General features: G+C 35.7%; 1 protein-coding gene and 1 long non-coding RNA gene across 3 annotated transcripts; both read left to right on the forward strand.

Annotated features, from left to right (window-relative positions):
- The first annotated feature begins 1,688 nt into the window (after positions 1-1,688).
- On the forward strand, positions 1,689-10,434 carry LOC145325936 (myosin-4-like). Of its 2 annotated transcripts, none has more exons than XM_080168957.1 (3): positions 1,689-1,815; positions 3,357-8,122; positions 9,166-10,434. In XM_080168957.1, the coding sequence occupies exons 2-3, from the start codon at positions 3,369-3,371 to the stop codon at positions 10,175-10,177; spliced, it is 5,766 nt and encodes a 1,921-aa protein (XP_080025083.1). In that variant the 5' UTR covers positions 1,689-1,815; positions 3,357-3,368; the 3' UTR covers positions 10,178-10,434. The 2 variants fall into 2 exon arrangements, with proteins under 2 accessions (XP_080025083.1, XP_080025084.1); XM_080168958.1 differs by having other exon boundaries at positions 1,786-1,810.
- Positions 10,435-17,167: 6,733 nt separating this feature from the next.
- On the forward strand, positions 17,168-20,959 carry LOC145325938 (uncharacterized). The gene is made up of 4 exons (XR_013881682.1): positions 17,168-17,226; positions 19,027-19,085; positions 19,515-19,672; positions 19,940-20,959. It is a non-coding gene; the product is annotated as an uncharacterized LOC145325938 (long non-coding RNA).
- The last annotated feature ends 673 nt before the right edge of the window (positions 20,960-21,632 follow it).

A 21,632-nucleotide genomic window follows, 5' to 3' on the forward strand; every position in this document is an offset into this window, starting at 1 on the left:
AGACATTATAGTGATGCTACGCACCTAGTTAAATCCTGTTATTCTACAATTATGAAGCCACCTGAAAAGATGTCAGATAACGGTACTGATTTTATCCCTCAGTTGTCCTGCAAATGGAGGGAGGGGTGTTAACCCTCCCTCTCCCATCTTAAGCACCGGAACCTTCCCCTTCAACCACCAAGTTATCAGCACCACCTCAACCCTGAGGATAAAGGATCTAAACCTGCCCCCACACAGACTGTTGTTGTCACAAGTAATCATCAAACCTTCCCTCTTTAGTACCCAGACCTACCACTCAACCCCTCTAGGCTTATCTACCTATTGTGCTGCTCCATGGGCTATCCTGCCTGCCCCAGACAGGGATAGCCATCTACCTAACCATTGCAATTATCTATGTTTTACTGTATGATTTATCTTTAACCATCTTTATTCCTAATCCATATGTATTTATATTATGGTTAACTGTATTCTTAATCCCCCCCCACCCTTTCCAGGGATGGGGAATCATGATTGCCCAAACTGACTATTGTATATGTATTATAATGCTTTTATGTTATGATCATTTATTCCTATCCATGTAGTTATTGTTTGTTGTATATAACTTTAGTATCCTTCACACCTTCAATAAAGTGACAACTGAAATAGATGTTGATTCTTGTCTAGTGAATGCTAGAGAAGCATAGCTTCTCTATAGTAAGGTGTCCACGTCTGTTCACACTGCCGTAGTCTTTATTCGAACTCTGGTGTCTGCCATTTACCCTAGGCGGATACCACATTATCATACACAAGCGGCTACGCCCCTAGAGGCCTCTAGTGGCACTTTAATTGTTTGTTTTTATTTCAAATATCTAATTTGAAGAATATTTTCTTTATGTTGTGTTCAAGTCTCGAACTTAAAAGCAAGAATATTTCTTAAAAATTTTGATTTTGAGAATTCTCTTGGAAGGGTGATGGTATCCTTCCCCAAAATAGTTATAAACCTATTAAAAGCTACCCTGTTAAGGAGAACCTGAGCGGTTCATCGGTTAGCGAGATCCTTCGGTACAGACAAACAGACAGACAAACACACATCCTGTTATTTTATCATTAGTATTATCAAGGGACGTCCAAAGGATTAGGGTCAGGTGTACCCACCTCCCCCTTCTAATTGAATTTGGTGGTGCCTTTTTTAAAAAAAATTAGATTTTTCCCTCCCTCTCATCAAAATCCCCCCCCCCCCCCAAAAAAAAAAAAAACTCTGTAACCCCTTTTATTAATAATTATATTAATCGGTTTCGAAGCCATACTGGAAAATCATGTATAGCATCGTTTTACAGAAGATTTACCATAAATCGTAAAATTGATACTACTTATTTTCCATAGACTTATCCATAGTTAAAAAGAAGCCTAGTTTAGACTTTTAAAAATTTAAGAGGTTTCGTGATTTCCTGGCCTGAAAAACAATTTCCCCCATAGAATTTAAAACCAGGCGGTTAAAAAAATGTTTTAAAGACATATCATGAAGCAATATAAAATTTTTTTTTGCAAGAATATTTAAAATTATTTTATTTAAATGATTGTTCTAAAGTCGAAATCTTTGATTTAAAATAATCATAACATTTCTGCAAATAATTTTTTAAAAGAAATTCTACATTTCAAATCAAAGAATTTTTGCAAAATTCTTTCAGCGGTCAGATTGTACATCGCCACTGTGATTGGCTGCTTTTGAAATACTGCCCTGCTATTGGCTAAGCACCGTAGCTACAGAGGGTATAAATATGACGAGCATTGACAGATAGCGCAGACTTCAACACAGTCTCCAAGCAGAAAGGTCAGGTGAGATTAGTCTTTTTCGTCACTAAATAAATTTTTGTTTCTTTTATTTTTTTAATCTTCTATAATAATGACTAAGAAAAATTCCAATACTACTTGATCTATGAAATTTGTAAATTGAGAAACCTCTACACACCCCAATTAGGTGAGAAAGCCCAATCTGTCCCGATTTTGTATCACTTTTAAAAGTGCGATTCCAGTTACGTCATATACGTTTCGGGAAAGAAAAAGGGAAGGGAGGAAGAAAATCTCTTCAAAAGAGATGGGAGAAAAGGGAAGAGATTTTTCCCCCCCTTCCCTTTTTATATGACTTCACAGGAATCGCACTTTTCAAAAGTGATACAAAATCGGGACAGATTTGGCTTTCTCCCCAATTAGGTTTATAGGGGGGGGGGGGGGGAGGGTATTTTTTTTAGTGGGGACTAAATTATTTATATGTACCCGAAAAACATTAACCCCCCCCCCCGTTATGTTCCATATATTTTTTTAAAAAGGGGGTGGGGGTGGGGGATTATGATTCTTTATACCGTTACCCTGTACCCGATAAACATAAAAAAACTACACCCCCCCCCCCTAGCCCTTTGTTTAAATTTTTTTATAACAGAGGGGGATTTTTTTGCTTCTCTGGAATTCTCCAGCTACACATTAAGTTCTGTCCATATGTCTATCTGAAGTGCTCTTGTTTGTTAATAAGTAATTATAAGGTGATTGGGGTTCATTGAAAGTAAAAATAATTAAGTATCTTTCATTTACCTTATTTCAGTAAATATGTACTTGCCTTCCCTTATATCTTATTTCATAATTCTACTACCAGTTTTTTATTCTCTTATTTCCATTTCTATGTCATTTTATTTGTTCAATATCTATGTAAAATTTGTTTGTCTATGAATGCATAGATTGTTTGGAATTGAAGCACACAATCCCCCCCCCTCTCCCCGATGGCTAATATTTGAAAAACAGTGAGGGGGTATATTGTAGCAATATAATAGTTATTTCTCACAATGTATTATAAACGGCTTTCCGCGGATATAGAATGTACAATTATAAGATTAAAACCAGTTTTTTAGCCCGAGGTGCCGAAGGCACGGGCTAAAAAAACTGGTTTTAATCTAATGATTGTACATTTTTATATTCGTAGAAAGCTGGATATAATTCGATGCTAGACATAGTTTTTTCGTATGGATGAGAACCGGTTCCTATCCACCGGATTCGAATGAATACAAGAAATAATTATTTGTTATTTTGCCTACGTTTTGTACATCAGCATACCCTTTTTTATCAATCTAAGAAATCCCTAATAAAACAATCACTTTGAAAACTTTACACCTAATAGTCTAACATACCTGTGTAGATGATGTAGAAAGAACTCACTCCTTTTCCCTCACTTTACCTTACCAAATGTCCCAAACCCTCATTTTATAAAAAAAACTTGGGGATGATAAAGGTTTATAGGGTCCAGACTTCATTTGGGTGATAGCACTACATTTCTTTTAAAGGTTGTAACCAGCCAATTTTGTAAAGAGTTAATTTATTCTTTGATTTAGTTACGAAGAAATATGCCTGGTCATATTAAGAAGACCTCTGGTCCTGATCCAGATCCCTCCCCCTGGCTCCTTGTGTCACCTGAGCTCAAGGAGAAGAACAAGAACAAGCCCTATGATGCCAAGAAGTCCCTGTGGGTCCCCAACAAGTCTGATGGTGGCTACCTTGAGGGTCTACTTGTTGAGAGAGATGGCAAGAAGGTGAAGGTCAATGTTGGCGGTGAGGAGAAGGTGTTCAAGGAAGAACAGGTTTGCCAGGTCAATCCACCCAAGTTTGATTGCTCTGATGACATGGCCAATCTGACCTATCTTGGTGATGCCTGTGTTCTCTGGAACTCTGTTGTTAGATATATCAATGAGTTGATCTATACCTACTCTGGTCTTTTCTGTATTGCCATCAACCCCTACAAGAGGTTCCCCATCTACACCCTGAGAACCATGGAACTTTATGTAGGCAAGAGGAGAAATGAATGCCCTCCCCATATTTTTGCCATTGCTGAGGGTGCCTACCAGGGTATGATGAATTCTGGTATTAACCAGTCTATCCTGATTACTGGTGAATCTGGTGCTGGCAAGACTGAGAACACCAAGAAGGTTATTGCCTATTTTGCCACAATCTGCTCCTCTGGTAAGAGAAAGGAGGGAGAGGCCTCCCTTGAAGACAAGATTGTCCAGACCAACCCTCCTCTTGAGGCCTGGGGCAATGCCAAGACTGTGAGAAATGACAACTCCTCCAGATTTGGTAAGTTTATCCGTATCCATTTCAATGCCTCTGGTAAGCTTTCTGGTGCTGACATGGTTGTCTACTTGCTGGAGAAATCTCGTCTTACTTATCAGCAGCCTCTGGAGAGATGTTATCACGCTTTCTACAACATCATGTCTGACCAAGTTAAGGACTTGAAGGAGAAGTGCCTCCTGTCCAATGATATCTATGACTACTGGTATGTGTCCCAGGGAAAGACAACTGTCCCTTCCATTGATGACAAGGAGGATATGCAGTTTGCTGATGAAGCTTTTGACATTCTAAACTTCTCTCAACAAGAGAAGTATGATGTCTACAAGAACACTGCATGCATGATGCACATGGGCAACATGACTAAAGACTTTGTTCCTGTAGGTAAGGAGGAGCAGGCTGAAATCAAGGATGACAAGAATGCTGTTAAGGTTGCTGCTCTGCTGGGTATTGATTGTGAATGGATGATCACCTATTTCTGTAAGCCTAAGTTGAAGGTCGGTACTGAGTGGGTGCAGAAGGGTTCCACATGTAATCAAGCTTCCAACTCTGTTGCAGGTATTGCTCGTGCTATCTATGAACGCACCTTTAGACTTGTGGTTGATAGATGTAATGAGTCTCTGCTAGACAAGACCATGAAGAAAGTTCAGTACATTGGTGTCCTGGATATTGCTGGTTTTGAGATCTTTGACTACAATGGCTTTGAGCAGATTTGTATCAATTATGTCAATGAAAAGCTACAGCAGTTTTTCAATCAGCACATGTTTACACTTGAGCAGGAGGAATATGTAAGGGAAGGTCTAGACTGGGCCAATGTTGACTTTGGTATGGATCTTGGCCCTTGCATTGAAATGTTTGAGAAGCCCATGGCTTTCCTTGCCATCTTTGAGGAAGAGTCTCTTTTCCCTAAAGCCACTGATGAGACCTTCAAGAACAAGCTAATGGACAACATGTTGGGTAAATTCCCTAACTTTGCCAAGCCCAACCCAAGACCTGATCCTGATGCTCACTTTGCTATTGTACATTATGCTGCAACTGTTTCTTACAATCTTACTGGATGGCTAGAAAAGAACAAGGATCCTCTCAATGACACAATTGTTGAGATGATTAAGAATGGAGGTAATTCTTTGGCCATTGCTTGCTTTGCTGATCATCCTGGACAGCCTCTTGAAGCTCCCAAGGATGATGGTGGCAGAAAGAAGAAGGGTGGTGGCAAAACTGTCTCTTCTTACTTCAAGGGTCAACTTGATGATTTGATGTCCACTCTGTACAAAACTGAGCCTCACTTTATCCGTTGTGTTGTACCCAACACTCATAAGCAGCCTGGTGGTGTTGAGCCTGGTCTAGTTATGCATCAGTACCAGTGTAATGGTGTACTTGCTGGTATTGCTATTTGTAGAAAAGGTTTCCCAAACAAGATGTTGTACCCTGAATTCAAAGCAAGATACAATATCTTGGCTGCAAAGCTTGTTGCTAAAGCTAAAAGCGACAAGTCCGCAGCTGGAGCTGTTCTTGGAGCTATCAAACTTGATCCTGAAAAGTTCCGTCTTGGACACACCAAGGTATTCTTTAGAGCTGGTATTCTAGGTTACATGGAGGAGGTGAGAGAGGACAGAATTGGTTTTGTCCTTTCTTGGCTTCAGTCCATGGCTAGAGGTAAGATTTCCAGAATGACCTTTAAGAAGTTGCAAGATCAAAAGCTGGCCTTGTACTGCTGCCAGAGAACCATGAGAAATTACATGATTGGTAAGACATGGCTCTGGTGGGATATCTGGCAAGCTATCAAGCCAAATCTCAAGTGTACTCAGTTTGGAAAGTACAAAGCTGAATATGAAGAAAAGATTGCAATTGCTGAGGCCAACATTGGCAAAGCTATTGCTGATAGAGAGAAGGTTCAAGCAGTCACTGATGGCCTTGCTGCTCAAAAGAATGATCTTGAGCTAGCCCTGAAGTCTGGAGGATCTGCAGTCCAAGACATTATTGATAAAACCAACCGTGTTGAGGCCATGGCTGCAGATGTTCAGAAATCATTAGCTGATGTACTTGCCAGAATCAAGGGTGAACAAGATCAAAAGAAGGCACTTGAGGCACAAATGGAAAAGACAAACTTTACTGTAACTCAACTTGAAGAGGAAATTCATGGTCTTGAGAGCACTCTTGGATCTGCTGAGCAGGATAGAGCTGACAAGGATGAACAGATTAGAACTCTAAAGGATGAGATTGCTCACCAAGCTGAAATGATAACTAAGCTTGGCAAGGATAAGAGAAGCATTGGTGACACTCGCCAGAAGGTAGAAGAGGACATTCAGACTGCTGAAGACAAGTGCAATCATCTATCAAGAGTCAAGGGAAAGCTGGAGCAGGCTCTTGATGAGGCAGAGGATGCTCTTGAAAGAGAGAAGAAGGTCAAGGGTGATGTTGAAAAATCCAAGAGAAAGGTAGAAGGAGATTTGAAGCTGACTCAAGAAGCTGTTTCTGATTTGGAACGTCTTAAGGCTGAGCTAAATGGAGCTTATGCAAGAAAAGAGAAAGAATACTCTGCTCTTAGTGCTAAGATTGAAGATGAAGCATCACTTGGATCTAAATATACCAAGCAAATTAAGGAGCTGCAAGGAAGACTTGAAGAACTTGATGAGGAACTTCTGCTGGAGCGCTCTAACCGTGCTAAGGCTGAAAAGTCAAGGTCAATGTTGAAGAAAGATATTGAAGATATTTCTTCCAGGCTGGAGGAAGCTGGATCTAATACTGCTACCCAAGTTGAGCTGAACAAGAAGAGAGAACAGGAACTGGCAAGACTTAAGGGTGAGCTTGAAGAGCTTAACATTGCTCATGAGGGAACACTTGCTGCTCTGAGAATGAAGCACAACAACACTATGTCTGATCTTGGAGAGCAAATTGATAATCTGAATGGTAACAAAGTCAAGGCAGAAAAGGATAAAGCAGGTCTTGAGCGTGATTTGGCTGATGCCAGAGGTAGCTTGGAGGAAGCTGTCAAGGGTAAGGCTGAACTAGACAAGCAAGGTAAACTTATGCAGGGTCAGATTGTTGACTCCAACAACAAACTGGATGAAATGGCCAGAGCTTTGAATGAAGCTGAGTCAACTAAGAAGAGGCTACAGGTAGAAAATCAAGACTTGACCAGGCAAATTGAGGAAATTGAAGCTGCTATTGCCAATAATAACAAGTTGAAGATTTCATTGACTACTCAACTTGAGGATTGCAAATCTCTTGCAGATGCTGAGGCTAAGGATAGATCATCCCTGCTCACTAAGTATAAGAATATGTCCACTGAACTTGAGAATCTGAGAGAAAAGATGGAAAATGAACATCTCAGAAAATCTGATGCTTTGAAGGCACTGTCAAAGGCCCAGGCTGAAGTCCAACTATGGAGATCAAGGTATGAAACAGAAGGCTTGGGTAAGGTTGAAGAGCTAGAGTGTGCCAGAGGCAAACTTCAAGCAAGAATTGTTGAAGCTGAGGAGAATGTAGATGCTTTGAACACCAAGATTGCTAATGCTGAAAAGTCTAAGAACAGATTGGCTACTGACTTAGATGATGTTTGCATGGAGTATGAGAGAGTTCATGCTGCTGCTCTAATCACTGAAAAAAGATCAAAGAACTTTGATAAAGTTCTTGGAGAATGGCAAGCAAAGGCTGCTGATGTTTCAGCAGAGATTGAGGCCTCAGTTGGTGAGGGACGTAACTACAGCTCTGAACTGTACCGTCTTAAGTCTGCTCAAGATGAAGCTGTCGAACAACTGGATATTGTCAAGCGTGAAAACAAGAATCTTGCTGATGAAATCAAGGATCTTCTTGATCAATTGGGTGATGGTGGTAGATCTATCCATGATCTTGACAAACAGCGCAGACGTTTAGAGCAAGAGAAGGAGGAGCTGCAGGCTGCTTTAGAGGAGGCTGAAGGTGCCCTTGAGCAGGAGGAGAACAAGGTGCTGAGGTCTCAGCTTGAGCTCAGCCAGGTGCGCCAGGAGATTGATAGAAGAGTTGCTGAGAAGGAGGAAGAGTTCAACAACACTCGGTAAGTTATTTCCATCATCCTTATAATAAAGTAATAGGATGACTATCTGTCTCCTTTACAGGGTAGCTTTTTATAGGTCCTGGGAATGTTAAACTATTTTGGGGGATGGTACCAAAAGAAGTGGCCCTTAGAAATTTTTTTTACTTTTTCTATTTAAATCTGAAATACAAAATTGGGTTAGCAAATTTAACTACATCCCCCCCCACCCTCCTCAAGTTTCCCTAAAGGACTTTAGGGGCATATCCACTAGTCTTGTTTATTTGGTTTAAATTATGCTGACAACATCCATAAAAAACAAATTACCAACAATGATATACCAATGTTAGGCAACATTATAATAAGGTTTATACTGCTAAAAAATTGCAACATTACTTTAGGATTGCAGAGAGATTTCACCGCAAATAAGGATAGTAGCTATGCCCCTCAAAATGAATAATCATACCAAGCCAATAAGAAAATTGAATCATAATTAGTAGTAAACATTGATCTTTATGAGAACCAAATTAAAGCAAAAAATCATAAATTTATCCCTGATTTAAATTTGGCTTGTTTATCTTTCTTTTCTTAATATTACTTATTTCTTTTACTACCTATTTGACTTTGAGGGATCAGGCATAACAATGAGTTATGCCTTTTTAAGGACCAATTGAATATTAGTTTTCATAGAATTAGAAGTTGTTTTACTGTTTAATGTCTCTATTATGATGCAGCATGGTCCAGACTAAACCTCAAACCTCCCTGTAGTAAGAAGGCATGCTACCTATACCACTTAAGTCACAAGTTTCTATTAATAAACTAATGTCTGTCTTTAACTGTTATATTATTATAGTGCTGGTGTCTTAGACCCTAGCCTCTATTAGGTAGATTCCACAAAGAGTAAATCCAATCAGTTCAGCTGTTACCAAGAGCTCAGGCTTTAGACTAAGAGACTGACAGACATACAGCATTCTACTTTGAATTACAGATAAAGGACTAACAAAATAGGTGGTTTATTTTAAAATAATAATAATTCATATGTATATAAATGTTTTTGTTTATTTCAGTAAGAATCACCAGCGTGCTATGGAATCTCTTGGAGCCTCCCTTGAGACTGAACAGAAGGCCAAGGGTGAAGCTCTTAGAATCAAGAAGAAGTTGGAGGGTGAGATCAATGAGCTTGAGATTGGCCTTGATCATGCCAACAAGGCCAATGCTGAGGGTCTGAAGTCAATCAAGCGCTATCAGCAGCAGCTTAAGGAAACCATCCAGGCCTATGAAGACGAGGCAAGAGTCTGCAACCAGATTCGTGAAGCTGTTGGCATTGCTGAGCGCAAGGGAGCAGCTCTGTCTGGTGAGGTTGAGGAGTCCCGTGCTCTTCTTGACTCTGCTGACAGATCCAAGCGTCAGCTGGATGTTGAGATTCATGATTCTCGCAATGCTGTCAATGAGATGGGAGCCATCAACTCCAGGGAGATGGCTTTGAAGAGAAGTCTTGAAGGATCTGTACACACCATGCAGGCTGAAATTGATTCTGTTCTTGCTGCCGCCAAGAATGCTGAGGAGAAGTCCAAGAAGGCCATGATTGATGCTGCCCGCCTGGCTGATGAACTAAGAGCTGAACAGGATCATTGTACTGCCCAGGCTGGAGCCAAGAGGTCTCTTGAAAACCAACTGGCTGAACTTGAGGGAAGAGTTGCTGATGCCGAGGCACTTGCCCTTAAGGGTGGTAAGGCTGCTATGGCTAAGCTGGAGAACAGAATCCGTGAGCTTGAAAATGAGCTTGGAACAGTGCAGGCCCGCACTTCTGAAAACATGAAGGCCTTCCTGCGTGCTGAGCGCAAGGTGAAGGAGCTTGGCTTTGCCCAAGAGGAGGACAAGAGGAACCAGGACCGCATGTCCGAGCTGGCCGGCAAGCTTCAACAGAAGATCAAGGTATACAAGACCCAGATTGAGGAGGCTGAGGAGATCGCCGCCCTCAACCTTGCCAAGTACCGCAAGGCCCAGCAGGAGCTGGAAGAAACAGAGGAGAGAGCCAAGATGGCAGATGCTGGTATTGCCGCCGCTCGTCCATTCTAAACTGCTCTCTATGGAGTTCTCTAATGAGGGGTGCTTGATATTAAGTACTCTCTTTAGAAAGCTTCAAGAATTTCTACAAATGTTCCACCATCCCAAACTGACCCATCGCCTGAATAATGATCATGAAACATACCTTACTACATATAATTTTTATATAATTGTTTTTGTTGGATAGAACTTGTTATAATATTATTTTTGTCATGCAGGTTATTTATAAAATTATCCTTGTTACCCCATAATAAATTATTGAGCATTCATTTAATCGATTTCTTCATTGTTAACAACCAGATTTCTTCATTGTTAACAACCAGATTGGCTTGAAGAGAATAAAATTTTAAAATGTATATGATATAAAATTTGTGCTTAAAAAAAACTTTACTCTACAAAAATGTTTCCTCATTTCAACTTGCTACGCCCCTAAAGGCCTCTAGTGGCATTTTTTGTTTGTTAAAGACTACAATAATTCTTTATGTTACGATACCTCTTAATGTTACGCTGAAGTCTCCCGAATATTTCAAACAATTTCGATTTTTTGTCATTTCTCTTGGAAGGGTGGAAGTACCCTCCCCCAAAAAAGTTATAAACCTTCCCGGGACCCATGAGAATCTACCCTGTTAAGGAGAACCCGATTGGTTCAGCGGTTAGCGAGATCCTTTGGTACAGACACACAAACACAAAGACATCCTAACCAATATATAAGGATTAAAGTTTTGTTAAAACTAGTACAATCAGGGAGGAATGAGAAACTGTTTGAAGAGATTTTCTTCCCCCCCTCCCTTTTTCGGGAAAGAAAAATATGACGTAATTGGAACTTGTTCCGCTAAAGTTATACAAAATTGGGACAGTTTCTCATTCCTCCAATCAGGTTCATATGCAGTGCAGCAATTGCTACTAATAAAATTAATATTGAACCTTTCAAATAAAAAGGCATATATCTTAAAAACAAAAAGGTTAAAAATTAAAGAAAATTATAATTTACAATTTTGACAGGTATTATCAATAAATCACTGAGCAAGACAATTTTTAAAAATTTATGTTTTTAAGCTCATTAGAATAAGGAAAATCCTGCATTGCTGGTAAGGCAAAATTGTTTTTGTGAAAAATCCTCCAAAATTACATAAGAAATCTACAAAAATTATATAAAATCTTATTTTAATAACCCTTCTATGATTTTATTTAATTTTTATAGATTTTTATGGGATTCTTCACAAAAACAATTTTTCCTCACCAGCGATGAAGCGACTCTAATTGTTTTTTTTTAGAATCCACCTCTGTTATTTTACTTAACGTACTTAACCAGACTAACGGACATATTGTAGATAAAGAGTAGCTGCACTCTTGATATTACAATGCATTTTTAAAAGCGAAGCCTTTCTATAATTAGGGTTGGTCAGTCCGTCCGTAACGGATAGCTTTTTTTTGTTAATTTAGGCATGTTAGAATTGTCCTATCGATTTCAAACTTGCATGATGATTCCTGTAGTAGTTAGGTACGATTTAAAAAGCGTAGCAACTCTATAATCGTTACCAGATTGTCCGTATGTTCATTTCAAACTTTTTTTTTATGTGAAATAAATATCCTATTCATAGAATTTTATTTAACAACAAGGTAATAAAAAAATATTTAGTTGACATACGATTTCCATTTCAATAAAGACAGCATCAAAAGACAAACTGGGAAATGGTAGAACCAGAGTATTATAGACATTGCACTTGGTTGACAAACATGTATGTTGTCACTAACCCTGCAGGGTCTTAACCATGCTGTGCCTAAGTGACCTAACCTAAAATTTGTATGATTTGCCAGTTAAAACTGGTTTTGAATCATAACCCATGACAACATTTCTACTTCTGTAGATTAAACCTGTTGGTTGAAACGTTTGGACACTTAACTTAAGCAAAAAGACCCCAAGGTTGTTAAGCCAATGTATATTATAAGAAAATTTGGTTATAAAACTTTGAGTGCCTGTTAAATTAACAGTCCAAAGTCCTCTCCCTCTTTCCAAAGTACTTATAAATAAGAGATTTAACCAATATTTTGATAAAATATTGATGAACCAAAAACTTGTAATTTCTACTAATATAATTGCAACATTTCATCTCCCAAATATTCATAGGGAGGGAGGGGACATTGGAATGTTTTAAAACGACGTTTTCTTAATCAATTTTAATTGGTTGATTCTAATCTGATAGTGTCCAAACTTTTCAACCATTGCTCTTCATTATTTGAGATTTACATCAGTTCATCAACCATTATCTTATCCCTTTAGATCCCTGAATATTCATCAATAACAATTATTCAAGTATAATCAGTTTCTAATGCATATTCCAGCATGGCTTCAAAACCGATTAATAGACGATGGACAAGAACTGGTTGTTAACCATAATGAAAAATCATGTATATAATCGTCTTGCAAACATTTTTCCACAAATATTAAAGTAAACATCATAAAATTAATACCAGTTTTGTTACCCAGGGCCTTAGGTTCCTTACGGCTTACAAAACTAGTTCTAATCTTATAACTTTCATTTTAATATCAGCGGAAAGCTGCATATAATACAATGTGATAAGTAACTACAGTGTTTTTTTTTATGAGCACTTTTTTGAAAGCAATTTTACCCCACTTATAGTTATCAGAATTTAATCATTAATGGCTTATTTTCTTCGTTTTTTAAGGGAAATTATGAAACAACAAAAAAATTACAGTTTTTGTTGAAAAAGTACAGTAAAGTTGAAAATTAAAAACTTAGGTGTCAACATCTAAAAATTGTTTTAGCGCATTTTTCTTATGCTCAAATAATCAACCTTTTGCAAGAATGGCTGCTAAACACTTCAAAATTGAGATATAGAGCTAAAAATGTATACAGATACTATTAGGGACATGTACTAGAACATATCAAAGTTTGAAGGTCATATCCCAACCAGGGAGGGAGTACTGGCCCCCCAAAGTCGACTACAGAAAATCCATTTTTTAAAGAAAAATGCGCTAAAACCATTTTTATATGTTGACACCTAAGTTAAGTGGGGTAAAATTGCTTTCAAAAAAGTGCTCATAAAAAAAAGCACACTGTATCATTAGATATTGATAAATTAACAATTAACTGATTGGTCGCGGTTAATTTTTTTATTTCCAAGCATCTAAGAGATAAGACAGTGGTCGATAAATTGATGTATATCCCCAATGATGATACACGAAATAACCCCTTCTATGAATTACAATTAGTGGTTGAAACGTCCAGACACTCAACTTTATACATCAACCAATCAACATTCAACGAAAGTCCACAAAGTTGTTGTGCCAACAAATAAGAAAACATTTTTATAAGGCTTTGGGAACCACTAGAAAATAAAAAAAAACATTGACCCGTCCCTTTCCTCTGTATTATTAGTTTCAAATAAATCAAATTAAACAGATATAGAATTTGTGACAGGTGATTTTTTTCGTCAATTTAGGTTGTTAATAAAGTTCTCAGATATTGGTCAATACGTTTCTCCAAGGTCAGGGGAGGGGATGGGGTAAAGTTATAAGGGGAGTTGGTTATTGTTATATTAGCCAGCTGGGAAAAAACATGTCTGTCTTTACCTAATGTTAACAAAATTATTCTACCTGTAGATTGAGTTATTGGTAAAAAAGTTTGGACACTATTAGGTTACAACCAACCGATCAAAATTCAATAAAACTATCTAAAATTGTCCAGCCAACGAATAAATATGATGGATTTAAAACTTACAGTATCAGTAATTTATAATTCAATTTCATTGCTATCAAAAATGTCTTTTGTCTATTATAAAATTCAAAAAATAAATAATTAATTTGAAATAAGATATTATTGATTATAAGAAAGTTTTTATAGCTGTGTTTAGTAACCTAATGAAAAATAGGGATAGATGTCACCGCTTTTGGCTTACCTATTCTATTCCATCCTTTCATGACGTCAATAGAATAAGGACATCTATCCCTATTTTGCTTGGGCACTATAGACAGCTACAAGTTTTTTTTATCATTCTTGATTTAATATCATGCCATATCAAATCATTCTAGGAATCTGCATTATCTGAGGAAACCATAGAATACAAAATCATTAATTAATTAATTTTAATACCTAATATAAAACAAAGAAGTAATGTACCAAACGTGAAGACGAAGAAAGTCGCTCAAAAAAAATTCTGACGTCATTAAAATGAGGGACGAGGAGAGTAAGAGTGGGGGAAGAAAACCCCTAAAAAAGAGATGGATAATCCCTAATTTTTATGACTTCACATTGAGCGACTTTCTTCGTCTTTCCTAAACGTCCCCTGACTTTAACACTAGTGCCAGAACCTAAAAGTATAATATTAATTTGTAGGTCTAAACAAAATTGTACAAAAATGTTTTGCAAGATTACTTAAATACAGGATACTGTTAAAGACATACTTTCATTTTTAGGACTTGATTAAAAAGGTGTATGATATTGTACTTTGTTGTCCTAGTAATCAGTATTCCAAAATCAGTTTACTAGAAAAATTACATCACATAAAAATTTGTTGTTAACAAATTTAAAAACCAAAAAGTTTTGCATGGTAATGATTACTTCAGAAATCACCAAGCAAGGTTTGAAATTAATAGGACAATTCTAACATGCCTAAATTGGTAATAAGAGCTATCCGTACGGATGGACTAACCCTAATTATAGAAAAAGCTATGCTTTTAAAAAGAAAAAATCTAAGAACTTTGATCAATGTAGTATCAAATCTTTATAATAAAGTAACAGGATGTCTGTCTGTTTGTCTGTACCAAAGGATCTCGCTAACCGCTGAACCGATCGGGTTCTTCTTTATACGGTAAATTCTCATAGGTCCTGGGAAGGTTTATAACTCTTTTGGGGGAGGGTACAACCACCCTCCCAAGAGAAATCGCCTCTAGAAAAATTAACCCCCACCAAAAAATAAAAAATCTAAACTAAAATTAAAAATGAAAGTGGGGGGAACACATTCCCCTCCTCCCCTCCCCCCAAATTTTTAAAACGTTTTCTTTTAAAATCTAAAATAATAAATTGGGTTATCAAATTTGACTCTCCCCTCCTCAATTGCCCCTAGAGGCCTTTAGGGGCGTAGCCGCTAGTCTTTTTTAATAAACTGAGTTTTAATTTCTCATTTCATGTTTGATATTTCTGGAGAAAGTAACTATAAGAAAATGATTGATACACACATACATATAAAACCATCTCTCTCTGACGTCAAACTTTGAATCCAGTTCTACAACACTTTTAATACGCGCGCGCGCACACACACACACACACATACAAACTTGGTTATGTGTAAAATTTTGCCTGATGGATGGTGAGAAAGAAAAATACACTGTAAATTTTCATAATTTCCTCCGTAGCTTGTTCTGTGCCCAACAAGGATGTTTTTTTTAAAAAGTATTATTATTATTATGGCATTGACATCTAAGATGGGGGAGGGTAAATTTAAAACACAAAATGTGGGTTTTTCCCAAAAATTTTTTTTTATAGAATGATGTGGGCGGGGGGGGGGGTAATTATCCTCCAATGTGAATTTTATCATAGTAATGATTTTTGAAACCACATTCCGCAATGTAGGTTTTGTGTCCCCCCCCCCCCATAAAAAAAAACTTGGACGTCATTTGTCGCTGCTATATTTTAAATCTTCTGGTAGACGAGGAAAAATATTAGATATACTAATTAACCAAACAACGGTTGGGGGAATAGAGGACTGTTGGGGGGGGGGGGGGGGGTTCCCACTAGGGTATTGATAAGTAGTAAAGATAGAAAGTAATTATAAATTATAACATATAATATGCTTTTCAATATAATTTGGAATTTTTATAAAGTGGTAATTTTAAATGGAACATTTTATATTGATGGGATTATATCAACCAATTATGTTTCATAAGCAGAAATATTATATGTATATGTTGAAGAGTACATGCAGGGATACAAGGATATGTCTAACAAAATAAAAAGAGAGATCCTTGACAATATTTCCTAATTATTTTGTAACAGAGGGAAAGGAAGATATTTTATTTTATTTATCATTGTCCTTTCCTTCCCTGGAGTAACTTAACCATAGAAAAATTTTTCTTCTATTTTACGCTGAAATTATTTAGCTGGTTCCTAAACATTTATATTAACATATCTTTTAAGTTGAAATTAGATATATATTCTAATGTGATTACAACAGAATAAGACTATTGACCCATGATTAATAAATCTTGTCTGTCTGGGCCCGGGGCAAAAGAGAGAGTTGGTTGGCTTAGCTCAGTTCTTTTTGTGTTGTGATTATGTTAACTTCCTTAAAGATTTTTAGTAGGGGATAGGACAATAGTGATTAGATTGATCTAGTATGACTTCTTATTTCAATGTCTTTCAAATGTAAAGAAAAGCATATTTAGGTGGTGAGAATATAAATGTATCATCCATAGTTCTTTCACTGCATATCTATGATTATTAGATTTGTGGCAAATATATATTGCATTGTGGTTAGTAATAGGACATTGGTCTATAATTATTATGTTATCCTTATATTTTTAGTGTGATCATAAAAACTCCTTTTTTAGGTAAAATTAATAGGGGAAAAGATTCTTTAGACCTGTTTTAAAATCAACCCCCCCCCCCCTCCCCCAACAATAACATACTTAATTGATGAACATTTTGTGAGTCATTTTACATTCCCTTCATCCTATAAATAAACTCATGAACGTCCAAGCTTTTTATTTTAAGGTGAATAAAAAAACTTTATAGGGAGGGGGGGGGGAGAAAGAATGTCACATCTTTACTCCTGTGGTACAAGTAATTACCCCCCTTGAGAAATTTTGAGTAAGGGGGGGAGAAAAGCTTTAAACAATGGGGTAACGTTTTCTATTATTTTTTATATGGGGGTTTAGTGCTAAATAGGTTCTTTGAGGGAAAGCACCAGCTTTGTTCATAATAAAGTTGTCACTCTTGTTTATATTGAAATTTGTGAAATATACAAAATTTCTTTTATTTCAGATAAAATCATGAGTTTTGTTAAACATTTTGTCTAAGAATCAAGATATCAGTCTGAAGGTATACAATATACTTAACAAAATAACTCTTTTAAGCAAAGCTTTTCTATATTTAGGGTTTGTCCACATTATTTAGCTGTAATTGTTAATTTAGGCATGTTAGAATTATATTTCAAACTTTTATTGATGATTCGTAGAATAGATTCAGTATAGAACAATATAGAAAGTATAGCTACTCTATAATCATTTTAAACATTTTTGGCATATAAAAAACAATATTTGATTTCACATAATCATCATATTTATTTTATTTAAATGTAATATTTCCATCTATATTAAATACTATTAAAAAAAGTTAAAGTTTAAATGAGTTGTTCTTCTACAATGTTAATGTTTATATTTCTGTCTTGTCAATCAACAAATTGTGAATGATAATAAATTGATTGTTAGTCTTGTTTAGAGAATTATATCATTTATGGCCCATTACAATAAAATACATAGAGGGGGCGTATTTTTGCCCCTACCCCCTTGGACCTCTTGTTGGAGGCCTAATTTTTAAAATATGAAATATTTTTAAAAGCGAAGCTTTTCTATAATTAGGGTCGGTCCGTCCGTACGTCCGTAACGGATAGCTTTTTTCGTTAATTTAGACATGTTAGAATTGTCCTATCGATTTCAAATTTTGCATGGTGATTCCTTTAGTAGTTAGGTACGAGTTAGAAAGCGTAGCAACTCTATAATCATTACCAAAATGTCCGTACGTCCATTTTAAACATGTTGATTTAAAAAAAAAATTTAATTAGTTTTTTTCGTTAATTTAGGCATGTTAGAATTGTCCTATCGATTTCAAATTTTGCATGGTGATTCCTTTAGTAGTTAGGTACGAGTTAGAAAGCGTAGCAGCTCTATAATCATTACCAAAATGTCCGTACGTCCATTTTAAATATGTTGATTTTTTTACTTTTTAAAATAGTTTTTTTCGTTAATTTAGGCATGTTAGAATTGTCCTAACGATTTCAAATTTTGCATGGTGATTCCTTTAGTAGTTAGGTACGAGTTAGAAAGCGTAGCAACTCTATAATCATTACCAGAATGTCCGTACGTCCATTTTAAACATGTTGATTTTTTTTTACATTTTTAACAACAAATTTGTATGTGACCTAATTATCCGATTGGTCTGATTTTTGGTATACTGATTCCTGAGACAACAAAGTACAATATTATAAGCGAAGCAACTCTATAATCAAGTCCTAAAAATGTAAGTATGTCCATAATCATTATCCTGTATCAAGCAGTTTTTCAACAAATTTACTTACAATTTTGCTTTGACTCTTATACATTCGCATTCTGATTATTCAGTTCTGACATTATACAAGTGTTAATTTCCGTTTGTCCTACCGTTTCAGAGCTTCGCTTTTATGGATGTTGTCATCCTTGTTTTTCTAGGGTTCAGATACTTAACCATAATAAAACAGTTCCCCTAAAGAAAACATTTAAGTTGCTTAGTTAAATAATTATGGAATTGTCTTTAACAAAGGTAATAGTCAATAACCTATATGCTATGTATATATTGTTATGTATTTCTATACAATCTTGTGCACAAATGTACAAATTATTCATATCTTTATGTCAAACAAACAAAATTTAAAGAGAGATATTCTATTGTTCTTATATATTCTAAAGATATATTATGATCTGCAGCTCTGTCAAACTTTTGCTAATAACAATTCTTCTCACAGTTGCAACAATTTAAACTTGAGAGAGCATAAATACACAATCTGAATTTTTTTCTTATTAGTTCTTTTCAGTCATAGCTGAAATAAAATATAAGAAAGATATTCTATTAAGTTTTATGTTTCAGTATTCACCTGTAGAAATTATATGAAGCACTATTTTGCTAGAAAAATGTCTTCCATAAAGGTAAATAGATAGTTTTTATCATATCAGATATAATGTATAACTTGTGAGTCAAAGTTTAGTCATGTCTATAAATTGATCACTTCACAGATCAAGTACAAAAGTTAAAGTATTTACTATAGAAATTGTAATATTGAATATAACATTTACCATTAAAATATTGGGTATAGTCCTTTTTGTGGCAACGCCCCTTAAGGAGCGTTTCTTCATATTTTCACATTAGCTTTACTCCTATTTCTAGCCCCTGTGGGGGGGGGGGGCTCTAACCCTGCAGGGCCAATTGCCTAACCCTGTAGGACAATCACCTAACACAATATAACCTAACCTAACCTAAAAGAACCTATCAAAAGCCATTTTGAAAATACTACGAATCGCCCCTTAAGGGGAGTTGCCATGTAAGGGACTATACCCAAAATATCAATATTTGTTTAGTTATCAATGTATGATGTGAGTGAGTGGTAACAAAGTGGTCTAATCTAAATTATAAAAATATAATTTATGATGTCCTTGATGGTTGGAGAATAAAAGAGGACTGAATTACACTCAAATTTGTCACTTTGAATTTTTAAAATACCTTGGTGTATTTGCAGGTATATATTGTAATTTTATATAAATCTACAAAAATTAAAACATAATTTTGTTTTGTTTTTTCTTCTCTAATGATTTTGAATCTGTAAGTAAGGGGGGGGGGGCGGGGTGGTTAGGTTTTTTTGATGTACTTACAAATGCAAATTGTCAGAGTATTAACTTTATATTTTTGCATTGACAAGTATCTTATAATTTAGGGGGAAATGTAGATTTTCAAGATTTTTTTGATAATATAATCTTTATTTCATTTATGAATATAAGTATTTTAGTTTGAGAAATGGAAGGAGCTGGAACATCAACAAATTCTTTCTGCACTTGTGGCCTTCAATTTGGGGTAAATCCCCTATCTTCACAGGATTCTCAAACCTTGGATTTGGCCGAAGAATTTAGTAACTTAAGTATAAACTTTCATGGCCCTGAAGGAGAAAATAAAAGAATTTTAGCTAGAGAAAAGATAGAAGAGATAAAACAGAAAGTAGCTGATTATTATTATGATCCAGAGTGTAAGGTTATAGCTATTCCAAATCATTTTGTAACGCCCAAGAAACCAACTGTGTTTGGAAAAGAAGGAAAAAAGATTCAAGATGATCAAATTTTAGATAAATACTATGAAGAGATATTACATCATCAAATAGTAAATGCTGCCAGAAAATCCAAGATTTCATGTTTTGTGATGAATGGTTTTCAGTCTGGAGATTGTATTCAACAACTAGTTCATAAGGGAAAAGAGATTAGAGGAATTGATGAAACTGCAGATTTTAATGAGCATGAAGAAAGAATGAAAAAATTGTTAGACATTAAAGAATTGCCTAGTGATAAACTAGATTCATGCATAGATGAACATTTAAAATGGAAAGAAAAAAAGATTGAATACAAAGATGCAAAGAATTGGCTGTTTAAAAAGGAATGTTTTATAGATTATGCAAATTCATTTCCGGGTGGGGATCATGAATCCTTATAATAAAGAAACAGGATGTCTGTTTGTATGTACTGAAGGATCTTGCTAACCGCTGAACCAATTGGGTTTTCCTTAACTGGGTAGCTTCTCATAGGTCCTGGGAAGGTTCATAACTATTTTAGGCGAGGGTACCACCACCCTCCTAAGAGAAATCCAAAAACATCAAAAAAAAATAATATTTTAGAGACTTAAACAAAACATAGTCACAATTTTTTTAATATTTAAGAGACTTGAACATAGACATTAAATAAAAAAAACATTTAAAGTGCTTCTAGAGGTTAATTCATTAATATTTATTAAAATAATTTGTTTTAACCCTTAACATTAGAGCTAGAGGGCTCAAAAAAGTAAGTCAAAGTCATTTTACTTCCTTCACCCTTTATTTATAAGCTTTATAAAGTGTCTAACAAAATCAGCTATGTGACATCATAAAAATTAGGGATGAGAAGAAAAGGGACAAAGAAAAACCCTAACAAAGATATGGTTAAACCTTCATTTTTATGACATCACATGGCTGATTTTTTTAGACACTTTGTAAAGCTACATTTACTTAACAACCTTTGTTTTAATGTGCTTTTTTTACTTGAAAAGTTTAAACAGCTGTAATTTAGCTAGCAGTCAGTGAGAAAACAACAGTAGATTTTCATGAAACTTTTATATGTCATGTATACTTGTTAGGCACATCTTTCTTGAAGTGTAAATGGAAAACAAAAAATGTCTGCCCTATAAGAAGAAAACAAAAGTTTTAGACATTTATATCAAGATTAAATCCTGAAATTTTCAACGTGGGTTTTTTGAGAAAATTAGATTTGAAAATTTCAAGTTCAATTTTTATCCCCTAGGGGTTACAGCATAATCATGACGAGAAAAGCAAAGATTATTTATTTAAAATTTTGAACAAGTTTGCTTTTATGAAGTCTTTCACAAGACCTCTCTATATATGATTTATTTAAGGCTGAATTTCCGTGACCTTAGCAAAGCACAGTGGCGTGCGAAGCACTTTG

This window comes from Acartia tonsa, chromosome 8 (assembly GCF_053477335.1).
Source record: "Acartia tonsa isolate MP-2025a chromosome 8, ASM5347733v1, whole genome shotgun sequence".
Taxonomy (NCBI): Eukaryota; Metazoa; Arthropoda; class Copepoda; order Calanoida; family Acartiidae; genus Acartia; species Acartia tonsa.

What these genes read in the sequence shown, in the direction of transcription:
- LOC145325936 (XM_080168957.1), top strand. Translation starts at nt 3,369, where the DNA reads ATGCCTGGTCATATTAAGAAGACCTCTGGTCCTGATCCAGATCCCTCC. An exon ending in GAAGAGTTCAACAACACTCG is followed by an intron (nt 8,123 to 9,165) that starts GTAAGTTATTTC and finishes TGTTTATTTCAG; the next exon opens with TAAGAATCACCAGCGTGCTA.